At 36.0% G+C, this 15,643-nt stretch overlaps 1 protein-coding gene across 1 annotated transcript; it reads right to left on the minus strand.

Annotated features, from left to right (window-relative positions):
- Positions 1-3,853: 3,853 nt before the first annotated feature.
- Positions 3,854-9,431, minus strand: LOC117628780. Its single transcript, XM_034361303.1, has 5 exons — positions 9,030-9,431; positions 8,282-8,412; positions 7,711-7,836; positions 7,419-7,546; positions 3,854-4,478 (listed from the first exon to the last, which is right to left on the minus strand). The coding sequence occupies exons 1-5, from the start codon at positions 9,220-9,222 to the stop codon at positions 4,172-4,174; spliced, it is 885 nt and encodes a 294-aa protein (XP_034217194.1). The 5' UTR covers positions 9,223-9,431; the 3' UTR covers positions 3,854-4,171.
- Positions 9,432-15,643: the final 6,212 nt, after the last annotated feature.

Consider the following 15,643-nt stretch of genomic DNA (forward strand, 5'->3'; position numbering starts at 1 on the left):
ATCTAGAATCACTCACAAACAAGACCTAAGATACATCACTTCTTTTTTTTTAAATAACCCATCTAAATTTTTCAAAAAGAAAGAAATTGGACAAATAATTCTTTTTCTTTTTCTTTTCTTAGAGCTGGTGCATGGCTGCCTCTCTCATCACATAGAGTAAATGGCCGCTCCACATTGGCCACTCTTCTGGCTGCATCCAATTGTTGAGTTCGTTTGGTGTCCCCTTGAAACCCTTCATCTCAACCTCTCTTAGGAATCATTTCGATTGTATGAGATGAGTCTGCAAACGAGGACAACTATTGAAGAAAAACTTGATCTCTTTTTGTTCATTGTTATGCATTGCCGTTTTCAAGGTCAAGTTTCCCTAAGAGAGGAGGGTGTGAAGAATACAACATTAACATTTTTGCTATGTTCGCACAAATCTAATAATCAATCATAAGATTTTTTTTTAATTGAATAATTATCACTTGAAAAAATTAATTAAAAAGAAATTGAAAGCAATTAGCTAGTGTGGAAATATACGTCGTAGGCTTGGATGCCATGTTTTAGAAGAGCACTTCTGGTTCTTCAATTTCTCCCATGCCACGCATTTCTATTGAAAAATATACTTCTTGGAGTTTACTCGGTAACGCCATCTCGAGGCCCACATGTGCCCTAGAGCCTTCCTCAACTTGAGTGCAAAAGGCTAATGAGGAGAGCGCAGGGCAATTTCTAATTCTAATTCTCTCATATTCCTAATTGGTGTGTTTTGAAAGATGAAGATGGTAGATTTATAAAATCTTTGGACGGAAAAACCTACGAAAGGAATAAGTTTGTTGAATTACAAACCAAAATTTTCAATAATTTCACGTGAATACGCCGGTTACAAAAATAAAGAGCCACATTAATTCCAATGACACTTCACGTGAATATGATTTTTTAAACTAAAAGATTATTTACACATATGGGTTTAACCAAGTTGGTTAGAGTGGATGTGCTCCCTACTCTACACTTGAATTTAGATTATATTAAAGCAGAATATCGTTTGTATTAAAATGAAAGAATTAAAGGATTATTTTGCCATCAAGGTCTAGCCAAGTGGAAAAGGCATTGACTTGCATATTAGTGGTATTAGGTTTAAACTTTCATGGTGTCGTGATAGTGTGTGTGAGAAACCTTCATTCCCCTCTAGTTTAGACTATTGCTTGTACTAAAAAAAAACTAAAAAAGTTATTTTTAACTTTTTTTTAATATTAAAACATATAATTAAGTTGATAATTACGTGAACAGGAAACTCGGGTGACAAAATGAAGATGAGATTAGATGTAGGTGCAATACCAATCAACGAATTAGTTTTCATGTGAATGTGTATAGAAATTGTATTATCATTTGAATAGGAACTTTTTTGAGTTATTTAAAACCCCATGAATTCTAGGACTCGAACCCAGGACCTTGCCTGAAAGAGCATTTGCTCCAAACTTCGACACTAATGGGTCGTTTGTTTTGTTAGTGTAAATAGCTCAATCTTTTTAAACTAAAAGGTTTGTTTTTTCACTTTGTTATAATTAAAACCAAGAAGTATATAATTTTCAATTTAAGTAATAGCAAATTTGGGCTTGAAGCAAGAAAAACTGATGAAGGAAGTAAAATTAAATATGTAGAAATGTCTGTCAGTTTAAAAATAAATAATAAAAAGGCTTATTATCACAAAACGTCCCTAAGGTTTACGAAACTATCAGATTGCATCCTTAATGTTTTTTTGTGTCACTTATGGTCCTCAAGGTTAGTATGTGCAATCACAAATGGTCCCTGACGTTAGGTTCTGTCAAAAACTCTGTTAGTTTGCTGACGTGGCATACATGTATATCACAAAACATCCCTGAGGTTTACACACTTATCACAAATGGTCCTTATGAATTTATTTTTTTTTAAAATATAAAATTCATAAAATTTTGGTTTTCTTTTTAAAATTATTTATAAATGAAAAAATAATTTATAGAAGGATTTTAATCTTGAGGACCATTTATGAACCCTAAACCTTTAGTTTTTTTTTTTCATTTTTAAATTTTATGAATTTTAAATTATTTTTTAAAAACTTCATTAGTTTGTCGATGTGGCATATATATGAAGCCCACATCTACAATAATATAGTGTCTCATGTATTTAAAATTTAATATATATTTTAAAATAATTATAATTCATAAAATTTTAAAAAGAAAACAAAAATTAAAAATTAAAAAAATTAAAAAATTTCGTAAGGACCATTTGTGATAGGTGTGTGAACCTCAAGGATGTTTTGTGATATACATATATGCCACGTCAGCAAATTAACGGAGTTTTTGACGGAACCTAACGGTAGGGACCATTTGTGATCATGCATGCTAACGTTGAGGACCACGAATGACAAAAAAAAACATTAAGGATGCAATCTGATAGTTTCGTAAACCTTAGGGACGTTTTGTGATAATAAGCCTAATAAAAAATGAAAGCCACTTGTTTCATAATAATTCATAACCTGAACATTATGAAAGTTGATAGGAAAATTGGGCGAAGAATTAAAAAGATTAAACTTTGTTAGGACTACATGCAATTTTCATCAACTAGCTTTTGATTTAGTGGTATTTTCACTCGCTTAGTTGGAGTAGGTCTCAAGTTCGACTTACATAAGTGGAGTGAGCGATATATATATGCTTAATTGTAACTAGCCACATTGTGGTGACAAGCTTTGTTGTGGGTGTAATATCTTCTTGTAGAAATTAGTTTATAAATATCTTATGGTTTGCCAAAAAAAAATTACATGCAAAGCTTTCATTTTAAAAGGTCATAATTATTCCTGTTGTCATTCATCACAATGCATGTTTATTTATGTTAGATTTTTTGGATTTTGATTAAGAAAAATCTCATTCTTTCATCATAGTTTTCCTTTTGATTACAAGAATAGCTGAGGATGAGGAGCAGTAAAAGATATGTGCCAAAACTATATATAAATTTTGAAATCTATATCAAAGCTGCATCCGTATGAGGCTGTAAACACCCAATGCAGTATAAAATTTGGTCAGTCATTCCAATTGAAAAATGGTTTGGTATATTCTTAATGGAGAATATCTCAAGTAAATATCATGATATAATATTAGTTTTCGAAAGATAATTGGGTGGGGTTGTGTACCTCTTGAGCCTTTTGCCATTAGGCCTCTTGATGTTCTGTCAAACTAGGCTTATTTTGCCCCAAATGCTCTTATTGTACTTGCTTGGTTGAATGAAACTCTTTAGCACTTATTCAAGGGCTTTACCGCAATTTGAAATCCTCATCAAGGTTTTCCTAGGCTTTTAGCATTGAATTTGAAATCCTCCGGAAATGGAGGTGTAGTTATCTTTTCAATGCTCAGTTCACAGCTGCTTCAAAAACATTATAATTCAATATGCTCGAGATTGGTTTGGTGCTAAAAAGTAACAAGAGATTGGTGTTGCAGAATGATTCGTGTTTACGCTGAACAAAAGGGTTAATACACACCTTAAGGAGTTATGTGAAAACACTGAAAAACTTTAGTGGTGTCGGTGTGATTAAACTCGAGAATAAAATGTAGTTGCAAACCCATTAAGCCAAGATGAGTCATACGTTGTGTGCAAATCTTGCCACCAAATCAAAATCACCAAAAGATGGTTCATAAGTTGGACTTGGGGATCACTGTCATGGACTCTCCTCCCTCCCCCATTGTAGGGCTTACGGCTGATGCACAGCACCAAATTATGAATAAACTTAAATGCATGAATAAATAAGAAAGACTTGAAATGCTTCCATCTCCTTACTGAATTGTTTGCACCTTTTTAACCTAGATAAAAGAAGAAAAGGAAATTGTGGACATTAAACACATCGTTTCTTAGGGATTGTGAAGTATTTGTATTCCAGAGAGCCAGAAAATTCGCTACTGAAAAATAGAATACATTTTCAAAGATACTTTTACACATCACATATCAAGATTACTGATGGTTCAACTGAGGTAAGTTTCCTATACAGTTTCTGTCTCTGCTCAATATACTCTATTCAACAAGATGATTAAGTGCATTTGGTATCCACTGTTGTATATCATTGTACAGGGAATGATACATTTGCTCGCTGCAACTCCAAATTTGCAGAATCTACAACCCCGTGGAGACAAAAAGGAATTTGCACTTCCAAAAAAGAGTGCTGCCCTTACTTCTTAAGAAGAGTGATGATCTCCAGGAGGCCAAGCCTTTTCCCATACTGGATAACCAGCCAACTCATAAAAGAGATGTATGCCACAAGAAAACAAGTGCGCCTGAAGCGGATCATATAGAGAGGAAGCACTCTTGCAGCAAAAAGTTGAGGCAACCAAGATTTCATTTGTTGCAGGAGTCTAATAAAGCTTATGGAGATTAATGAAGTTGAAAAACCAGCAATAACTCCAGCTATGGTTTCCCACCTCCAAAACCCAGCTCGTTCCTGGCTGACAAACCAGGAGTGTAAAATCTTCGTCGCACTGAAAAGTAGATGCATTACTAAACCGTACTACAAGAACAAACATAAAACATATCTAGATTGAGACTTTATTTAAATGCAACTCAAGTACTCGACCATTGTTAAACAGAGAGAAATTCTCTCAGAAATATAAAAATGATACCTCAACCAAGAGAGAATTATTGGACTAGTTACGATTATTTGCTACTGGAGAGAAATGCCTGAAGCTTATGAAAATAATGTACATGCTAGAGATTATGGAAAAGCTGGAATAGACGTGCCACTAAAAAGATAACCTGGCTAAACATTGAAAACATGTAAATGTAGTAGGGTGAAATGGGAAGAAGAGAATGGGATGAGACTTAAAACACTTTTGTGAGAAACAACTATGATAAGAAAGAGTACATGCACTATATATGACAAGGACAGTGATGGCAGTCGTGCCGTCTCTTTCTCTGCGTTACAACACGGATACTTCCTCCTTTCCTTCAATAGTTCCTTTTATGGAACTAGCATTCTTGTGCCAATGTAGTAGTGTGAGCAGAAGTTCTGCAAGAAGACACTGGTAGCAATGACCTCCGAAGAGGAATTGGGGAAGAATGGGCAGTTTCTGCCCTTTTGTGTTAATTCCATACTCCCCAATTGAGGAAGAATTCAAGCTGATGTAGGACAAGGGTGAATTGAGAATTTAGGTAGTTTAGCGGAAGCGAAAACAATGGAAAACAGAAAATAGAACAAACAAGGATAGGTCTGGAATCACTCCAGCGGTTTGGCTTCACACCAAGTAGTCCCCAATCTCTGGAAAATAAACTTTTCTTTATATCTCAACAACTCAACTCCATAATGGATTATATGAGAGGGGTTATTTATAACAAACTAAAACCTAGAGACAATAGGATAAAAAATCCCTTGCTAAGACAGAAATTCTAACCTAAATAAAATAGGAAACTTACAAATCCTGCTAAAATCTGGAAAACTTAAAAATATTACTAAAATCTGGAAAACTTAGAGAACAAGTTAGAAACTAATTGCAGGAATAAAAAATTGCCAGATTTAAAGACCAAATTAAATGACTTCCTCTTCCATCTCTTTCTTTTGTAAACCCTAATGGGTTTGACAAAGATGTCCTCATCACAAGCTCTCACGTAGAAATGTCCTATGCATCATCTCCAAGCATTTATTTTGATATGAAAGATGTCGTTCGTAGGCATATAAATCCATGCAATTATACACATAAATCACATCACCCATCACAATCACTTATTATGGGATGAAACCAAGTACCTAATCATGCAAACAGATGACTACAGTCACAGACAAAATTAATCAGTGCCCAGATCATACTATCACTACGAGCAGAAACAAGCACAGCCAATACAAGATTCATACATCTTGTTTGGTAATGACTGCAAGCAAACTAGCATGGAGATTATTAGTTGATAACTATTCTTTACAATATGCCACACTACACAGAGATGATGAAGATAGTAAATCCCTTTTCTTTTTCGAAAATAAACATGAATTTCTAGGAGCTATTACTCCAAAAAAGTCATCACGCACTCCTCCTTTGTAAAATTTTTGGAGGGAGTGCAGGATGACTTTTTTGGAGTGCCAATAATAGTTCCCTCTTTATATAAAGAAAATAATCAGTAAATCACATCAGACAAGGTGGACAAGTAAGTAGTCAACAAAAATCAAATAAAGTAAAAAGAATCCAAAAAAGAAGAAAAACAGAAGAGTTCTTACTACAAACAGAACCCCAACTAAAAATACACTATTAACTTACTATTTCTTTCCAAGCTCCAATTATAAAAGAAAGCAGCATATCCTGAAATGCAGATGAAACGGAATCCAAAGTGAAGACAAAAGTCTACCTCTACCCCAAAACACCTCAGCCCACCCCACATGATTCTAAAAGATCCAGTTATTCCTCTCCAACCAAATAGCCGAAAAATTGCTAAGACACAAACTCCATAACTCTATTGGCTGTTTTCCTAACAAACATATTCTGCCTTTCACAAACAAGAGAAAATCAACCGGCCAGAAATACCCAACATATATGCATTTCTCTGAACCTGAACCAAAAATTTAAAGTTACAGGACAATGAAGAAAAAGATGATCTGCACTTTTACCCTTTCCTTTGGGACATAATGCACCAATTGGAAGAAAGAAAAGTACTCTTTGGATCAAAGCACAGGTATTAGCCCTCCCATGAGCAATTATCCAAGCAAAAAATTGCACCTTAGAAGGTACTGTAGTCTTCCAAATAAAAGAAGAGGAAAAGTGGGAAGAGATGAATTAACACAACTCTCTAAAGTATGATTTCCATGAAAAACCACACTTACTAGAATCCGACCTAGCAGCTTTAAAAAAGAAAAATTACCATTCTCCAATAAAGACAACCTAGAAGTGAGCTCTACATTTTCCAGTTCGTTTAAATTTTTCTTTAGTATAATAAACCTCTAAGAACTCTATGTGATATCCATTGCTGTCTAATTCACTATGCAAAGTATAAAGCATAAACAATTGTTTAAAATTAGTATATTGAAAATTTTAAATATATTCAGTCCAATTCCATTGAGCATTGAATAGTTTTAAGTAGCAGTGTCTCTCGCCACACACTGTATTTGACCTAGATAATACAAATCTATAATACACCTATGTTTTTCTTTCTTTTTAATCAAATGGTAGATGGTTAAATCTCTTGAAGTTTCATTCAAAATTTTCATATTTTTCTCTTATTTTCATTGTTTCTCTTGTGTGCTGTTATCAATGTTTCCATCTTTTGGGACCCGATATGTGCATCTATGCCAATATTGTTCCCTTGCATATGAGATAAGTTATTTATCTAGAAGAGTATCCTAATCTGTTCATAAGATTAAGTGAAGAAATCCATAAAGACAGAGCACAACTGATTAGATAAAAGGAAAAACAAAGAGAAAAAGGAGTCAGTTTGCTCACAGGATGAAATATCTTCTAATCATCTCAAAGGTAGACGGATCTTTAGCTTGGCAACTGAAGAAACCATCATGATATAAGCTTACTTTGGAAATGCCATATGTGTACCAACAGTCATAAGTTTCATTGACCTGAGCAAACAAAGGTGAGAAAATGAAAAATGTCCATCAAGGAGTTATGGACAATGATGTTTCCTCATTGTAAACTTAATATCATATAAATATCAAATTTTACCAAAGTGCAATAATAATTTCAACCCTGAACCACACCATAATCAAAAAGCTTTGCAACTTACCTTGAACTTATCTTTGGTCAACCATGCAGCACCAAAATTAGGTCTGCAATCAAGAGGAAGGGCCTCATTTGGAGCCTCAGCCAATGCAAGATGAGTCTGACCAGAAGACTGATCTTTGTATTCCACCTGCAAACAGCAAAGAAAAGAATTAATATTTGACTGAAGAGACCCATATAATTAGAGTTACCATTACGTGTTTTAACTCTTGTCAAGTTAATCATCATAGCATGACTTTAAAGCAGAATTTCTTCAACTGAAACAACTGTGGCACTACAGCTCACCCAGAAAGCCCACATGCCAACAATCTTTTTCAGCCAAGAAGGCTTCAAAAATGTCATTTGACCACCCCACAAGGAATCTTTCATACAACTCTTTTGGTTCATAGATGAACTGCATTTACCTCCAACTTGGAAAAAAAACTAATAGACATGCACTCTACTCCAAACCTCTAATAAAATAAATTTCTAATTACAAATTGCATGTAAAGGTACAATCCAGAAATTGCTACTATTAGTTGCATATAATACAACAATATGATCATATATACAATTTGAGAGTAAGGTAGGCTAACCTTAAAAATTGAAGCCCAATAGTAATCATAACGACATCGAAATCTTCTTCCTTCAAAAGGATAAAACACGTGCTTGGCTTTGTAATTGAACAGTCCAAGCTCACACACCTTAGATGACTTAAGATCAACACCTGTAAAAAGGAAGAGCTATGCCTATTATGATTTCAAGATAGGTACCACAATAATAACGGATATTCCAAAAACATAACACTAACAGAAAAAGGACAAATGTAACAAAAGTTTATATCGAAAAATGCACTAAGAAAATTATATGTATTATGCATATATAAAATTTTCAGTTGATATATGATCTCAAACTGTTGAGAAAGCTGACTTATATTATTTAAGGACCTCAGGAGAGAAGAACCCTGTATATTTGTATATAAGAATAGGAAAATTACCACTCCATAAGACATGAATTTCAATTCACACACTTGTATTCATGCGAGAGCAAAGTAACATACTGAGTACGTAGTTTCAATGCACCTTCCTTCAAAATGCCAGTAAAACCCATGAAAGCAGAACAAACTAACCAGAGAAAAGCAAGCAATTTTGGTCATAGCACCAACAAGCAACCCGGATGATATCTTTCGCATATATAACAGATTGCAAACATCCTACTTTTCTTCTTCCTATTCGCAATTTTAAGTCAACCAAACAGTGACATTCAAGCATCCAAACAGACCCAACTCAATTTTCGTCCAGAACATAAATATTTAATATGTATTAATTTTGCAAAATGACTTACTGCTGGAGACGATCCTGCACTGAGAGGACACAGAAATTGGGCTAGGAACTGAGGAATTGGCGACGAAAATGGCTACGAAGCCGACCAAAAGTGATAGTGCAAAGATAGCAACGATAGGTAAAACGATAGCCAGAGAACACCGCAGTATTAAATAGGCCATGTTGCCCTTCTCAGAGACCTCCTGAGAATCCATTAAGCTTTGTATTTCCCGAAAATTAGAGGGAATTTGTGGGCTTTTCTGTGTAAGGTCCGGCCACCGGAACCATTTATCCGGTGATCGGAGTGCCCTCGCGCACTGAGCAGAACAAACAAAAGGAATTGCTGGTCTTTTGTTTTGTTTTGTTTTGTTTTTTTTTTTTTTTTCTACCTGCAGGAGTTGAAATGAACTGTTGGTCTTTTCGCTTCTTTCTTCGTTCTTTTCCAATTTTGCTTTGGGAGTGTTCTTTTTCAATTCGTTTTTGTATTCTAGTCAATTCTACCTGAATTTTCCAAAATTCCTTATTTCAGTCTATAAATTTTCAAATCAATTAATATGATCCTTAATTTTTAAATCAGCACAGGGGTGCAAGTTGAATTTGAAATTCCAATTCCTCCCCATTTCGATCCCAAATTTTTTAGTTTTGATAGTTCAAATCAATTCCGACATCTGAAAGTTCCGAAATCTAAAAATTCATTAAATAATTTGATTGAAATTGGAATGTATCTAATATATTGGGATTTCAAGATTAAATTACACATAATGACTGATTTCATGTTGAACTATATATAATCTAATGACCATAGACAAGTTGTTCTATACCCCTTCGTTTGAAATTAGAATGTATATAATATATTTGGGTTTCAAGGTTAAATTACACATAATGACTAATTTCATGTTGGGGTGTACCCAGTTCAAACTTTTAATGACTTTTATAGAGTTTAAAAGTGTGGATGTATTCAATTGAGATTTTTAATGAGTTTATAAAAGTCTAGTGGTATTCAATTGTGACTTTTAAATTTTTATTTTTATCAAAATAAGAACTTTCATTCATAACGAAGCAACATCAATACAACTTGGGCTCCTGGCTTCTCTAGGAGCTACAGAGTGGCCTCATTAAAATCTTGCCATAAAAAACCCAAATGAAGGAAATCCGGTCAAGAAAAAAAGTACCACAACACCACAATACATAAGAAAAATAACCCCCTTGTCTATCCTTTCCTAGTAGAGTTTGAATCCATATCGGACCCACCCCTTCCCAGAAAAATTGAGTGCCTTACCGCAGTCCAAATTGAGCCATAGCATGAGCCACACTATTACCTTCACGAGGTTGATAAACCATCTTTGCATTACCCAACTGGCCAGTAGCATTCGAATATCATCAACTAGATTACCCACATTACTCACCCACCATTACCAATAATCATATTCACGGCTTCTTGTGAATCAGAAGCAACAGTCAAATAAATCATACATTTAGCAGCTACCAAAAGTAACCCGCAACAAATAGCTACCAACTCAATTCCCCAAATGTCGGAACCATTCTAGCCAGCAGCCGCAAAACCCCAACAAAACTCACCATGGCAATCCCGAACCAACCCGCCCACACCTCGTCGCCAACGATTCCTCCCAATAGCACCATCACAATGTATAACAAAATGTCCAGCAGGTGGTTTAACCTACCTAAAATACCGAGGCACCCGATCATCTTTTATCTTCACATTGCATTTTTAAATTGCGCATATAAATCCCGTAACTAGTTTGCAGCCTCTTCCATATAAGCTTATGGTTTACATGGATATAGGAGTTGCGCACATGCCATACTTTCCAACAACAGCATACGAAAGACTCAAACTCCAATCCCGTTAAAATATTGGCAGCCCAATCCGAAAAATCTGCACACAAAAAAGCCACCCACCATATTCACCCTATCCCAAAACGAAAACAAACTCCAAAATTGTTTATTTCCCTTGCACTACCAGAGAGTATGCATAGTAGATTCCCCTTCCCTATCACACCTGGAGCAAAGCGGATAAGGAATCACTTTCCTCGTAAATAAGTTAACTGCAGTCGGAAGGATATCAAAAGCAGCACGCCACAAATAACTTGATTTTATTCGGAATCTCCAACCTCCACAATCTCTTCCAAAACGCCATATGAGCTCCCATATCCGAAGGACTACCTTCCCTTTCGTCACATAAATTGCTCTATCGTAAGGTAATCCAATAACCTGATTTCACAGAATACTTAGCATCCTTCTAAAATACAAAAACAAAAATGTCTATCACTTCTCTGAATCGGTGAAGAAAATGGTATGCTCAAAATAGCCTCCTTATCCTTATCACAAAAAACCTGATCAATTAAATATATATCCCAGCCTCAGTAGGAGTTATCAGATTCGAGATTGTTGCGTGTTGAGGAAGCCCATTATTGAGGAGAGGCTTGAAAGTAAAAAGTTTAGGGATCCATTGATCTGCCCATCACTAACTCTCCACACCAGACCTTGCTTAATGACTTGTCTACCCCAAACTATACCTCACCAAACCAAGGAAGGGCAATTCCCCACCTTTGCTAGTAAGAAATCCCCTGCAGGAAAATATCTTGCCTTCATAATACGACTAACTAAAGAGTCAGGGTTCTCCAAGAGTCTCCATGCTTGCTTCACCACCATGGCTTTATTAAAAGCTTCAAAAATTTTGAATCCAAGCCCCCCAAAACATTTGGGTCTACAAAGCTTTCACCAATTCATCAAATGGATACTACGTTTCCCTGCTTTCCCCCACCAATAAAGGGCAATCATTATTGACAAATCCTGATATAAAGTCTGCGGTAGTTGGAAAACCCCCATAGTATAAGTGGGAAGTGCCTAAGCCATCGATTTGATGAGCAGCTCTTTCCCAGCTGAAGAAAACAACTTGGAACTCCATCCATGTAGTTTATTCCACAACATATCATGTACATATTTAAACATCTGAGAGCGGCTTCGCTGCGCAACCGTAGGTAAACCAAGATAGCGCTCATGACAAGGGATAATACTCACCCCAAGCATATTGGAAATTAATTGCTGCATCATTGGATCAGTGTTTAGACTAAAACAAGCCGTTGATTTATCAAAATTAATTTTTTGCCAAGATGCCCTCTCATATGCCCTAAGAATAGTCAGCAAGGAATAACAATCAGAGAGATGAGCATTACAAAATAACAAACTATCATTAGCAAAAACAAATGTGTCAGGGTAGAAGCTCCCTGGGCAATAGCAACACCATGGAGTTGTTTTTGCCGATGTGCACAGTTCAAGAAAGTTGATAACCACTCCGTGCATATCAGAAAAAGATAGGGTGATAAGGGATCCCCCCACCTGAGACCCCTTGTAGTATGAATTTTCCCCATAGCTGACCCCATAATCTGAACAGAATATGTCATAGTAGTAATACAATCCATAATCAAATCCATCAATCTGTCATGAAAACCCAATTTGCATAGCATGCCTTCCAGAAATCTCCACTCAACGAAATCATAAGCCTTTGACATATCCAATTTAAGGACCATTTTCTTCAGACCACTTATCACTCTTCGTTTAATCGCATGAATTGTCTCAAAAGCTGCAATAATATTATCTATGATTTATCATCGTGGAACAAAAGCACTTTGGCACTTCGAAATGACAAACGACATAACCTCCTTCAACTTGTTAACAATAGTTTTCGACACTAGCTTATAGAGCACCGAGCACAAACTGATAGGCCTATACTTAGTAAATCGAGAAGGATGAGCAAATTTAGGAATCAAAGTGATTAGTGTATGATTAACTTCCTAAACACTGGCGCCTCCATTAAGAATGTTTAAACAAAATTGCTCAATATCAGTGCCCACCACTCCCCAATACTTTTGATAAAAAAGAGCAGACATGCCATCAATACCGGGCGACTTAGTAGGAAACATTTGAGATAACCCTTGTTTCACCTCACACCCAGTAAAAGGCATACTCAACCTGAAATTCTGCTCAATAGTAACCATAGGCCGTACCTTCTCTAGAATAGCATGACAATCTATAGACCCATTTGTCGAGAATAACTCCAGAAAATAACTACAAAAAGTAGCACCAATAGCCTCCTCAGTCGTACACCACGAATTTTGCTGATTAAAAATACCTTTCAACGCATTTTGGCAACCCTGTTGTCCGGCTTGCTAATGAAAAAAACGCGTATTCTTATCACCCTGCTTTAACCAATTGATGCGCATCCCCTGACGGCATAAAACTTCTTCCCGTTCCAGACATACATCCATCTCCCTTGCTAATCTTTTATGCTCATTGAGAGTCTCAGATGTTGAGGCTAGCCCCTACAAATCATCAATTCTATTTTGTAAAAACCGAACTTTCCTAGGAATATTGCCAACATGTTCATTGTTCCACCGTTTTAAGGCTAACTGACAGGAAGAAAGTTTAGCCACCACAAACCCTGGTGTATCTTCCCAAACTAGAGCTATTGTCTCTTAGCACCCCTCAATCCCAGTCAACATCTCTTCAAACATAAACCGTCATAACCTTTGTCTCATGGAATCTGTTAAGCTCATAATTTCATACATATACATGCCCTATTTACTTAGTCCTTGTGCTTAGTTTCTTACAACTCTGAGTCATTTACCTCTCTTTATGTGTTTTGTAGGTCAATAGAGCAAGGGAGCATAATTCATGCAATTTAAGCATGTTAAGGCCTGATTTGGATGAATGAAAGGAGAGCTTAAAGACAAACCCAATTTGGGCTACACTCCATTGTTAGTCCTGTTTCGTAGCTCACATTGCAGGCCCTATTTCAATTACCTACATAGCTCGGATGAGGCAACATTCTTCATGGAAGTTGTTCCAATGGGTGTCTATTATAGCATATCCAAAATGCAGCCTATTGGATAAATCTGGAGTCCTTCACCCATCAAACACAGAACCATGCTCAAGATGAATTTTGTGTGCGTTGCCAAATGAGTTAGCAAGTTGTTTCGGCCTTAATGTATTCCTCCGACCTTGAATTGGGCCAAATGATATGTGGTTGGAAAGATAACATTCAGAACTTCAAGATGGAGGGCTTAAAGTTGTCATTTGCTTAAGGGAAGTCCAATCTGTAAGCCCATGAATTTGCTGGTCAAGCTGACCTAAGGATGAGCTAAGTGTGCTTGGTCATTCTGACCTAAGCATGAGGTGATTTCTGATTGTGGAAAAGTTAGGTGAGCTGATTCAAGTGGAGATTTCTAGCAGCCACAAGAAATAAAGAACATGAAGTGGGTGTTGTTGGTGAACTAATTTTCAATTGCATGGGTGTGTTAGGTAAAGTAGGTGTGGTTCGTGAACTCAATTGTAAAATCTGATTTACCTAACCCATGTGCCTATAAATAGAGAGTCTTCAAGGGGATTCATTCATCAATCATTCATATTCCATCACATTGTACGCAAAGAGAGGGAGAGTTGAGGGTCACAAAGGGAGAGAAGAGAGAAGGCAGCAGATGAGAGGCTTTGGCCTCCTAGCAACCATGGAGATGAAGCTTTTCCATCTCTAGCATGTTGTCCCTATCTTCTTCTCCTTCCTTTGCCTGTTATTTTCTTCTTGTATTTTTATAGTTTTACTTTGTTTTAATAAACACCATGATGATTTTAAGTTTTAAAGTTTGATTAGTTTCCAAGTTTCAATTTTAGTTCTTGTTCTTATTCATTAAGCTTTACAGTTAATATGCTTGTTTGAATGTTTGATCACCATTTAAACTTGTATGTTAACTATCTTGGTTGGAATTAAGAGTAGACACCATTTGCTTTAATTCGAATTGAACTATGAATAGGAAGACTATGTATGGACATTCAACAACAGGGATTAGATACATGCTTGGTCGTTTAAAATGTTCTCCTATGCTAATGGATTTCTAATACTTACTTTAGGTTCGACAACAAGGATCGAATTAGAGAATTATGAATACATGGTTTAAACCAGATACCATGGCTAGATTATACATTAAAGAGAATCAATCTTTTTACTTGAATTGAACTTGTTAACTTGATTGCTTGAAACTTAGAATTGGATTGTTCCCTAGTGTACTCTTCGCAATAATCTTTAAACTTTGTTTCTATTTCTGTTTTGTGCAGGGAATCAAATTGAATCAATTTGTCATCAATCCTCATAGGATCGACCTCGCACTACACATGCTATATTACCCAACCGCTTGTGTACTTGCGAGTATCACAAGTTGAGGATGCAACTGAATCGATTTTGGTGCAGCTGATCCGACAACAACAGAATCTCGACCCATCACAAGCAAAATTGGTAGATGGTTAGACACCAAAGAGGTAATATGGTGAATAAGCAAATCAGGAAAGGCAGACATCATCTCATTATTAGTCACACATCTATCCAACCAAAGCTGTACATTTTCTTCCCTACTCCAACAATTGGACCACGTGTATTTGTACCCTATATAAAGAATGGGAGCCAAACCATACTCCTCTAAAGCATCTAAATATACTCAGGGGCTACCACAATCTCATCAAAATCTCTACCCACCACTCAAGGACCCAACACATCCCCCGCAAGCCATTTTAGAAGATTCCACGAATACTTCCATAAATTAGTCTCCGAGTTACCATAAACACCTATGA

Source organism: Prunus dulcis, chromosome 5, assembly GCF_902201215.1.
Source record: "Prunus dulcis chromosome 5, ALMONDv2, whole genome shotgun sequence".
NCBI classification, from domain to species: Eukaryota; Viridiplantae; Streptophyta; class Magnoliopsida; order Rosales; family Rosaceae; genus Prunus; species Prunus dulcis.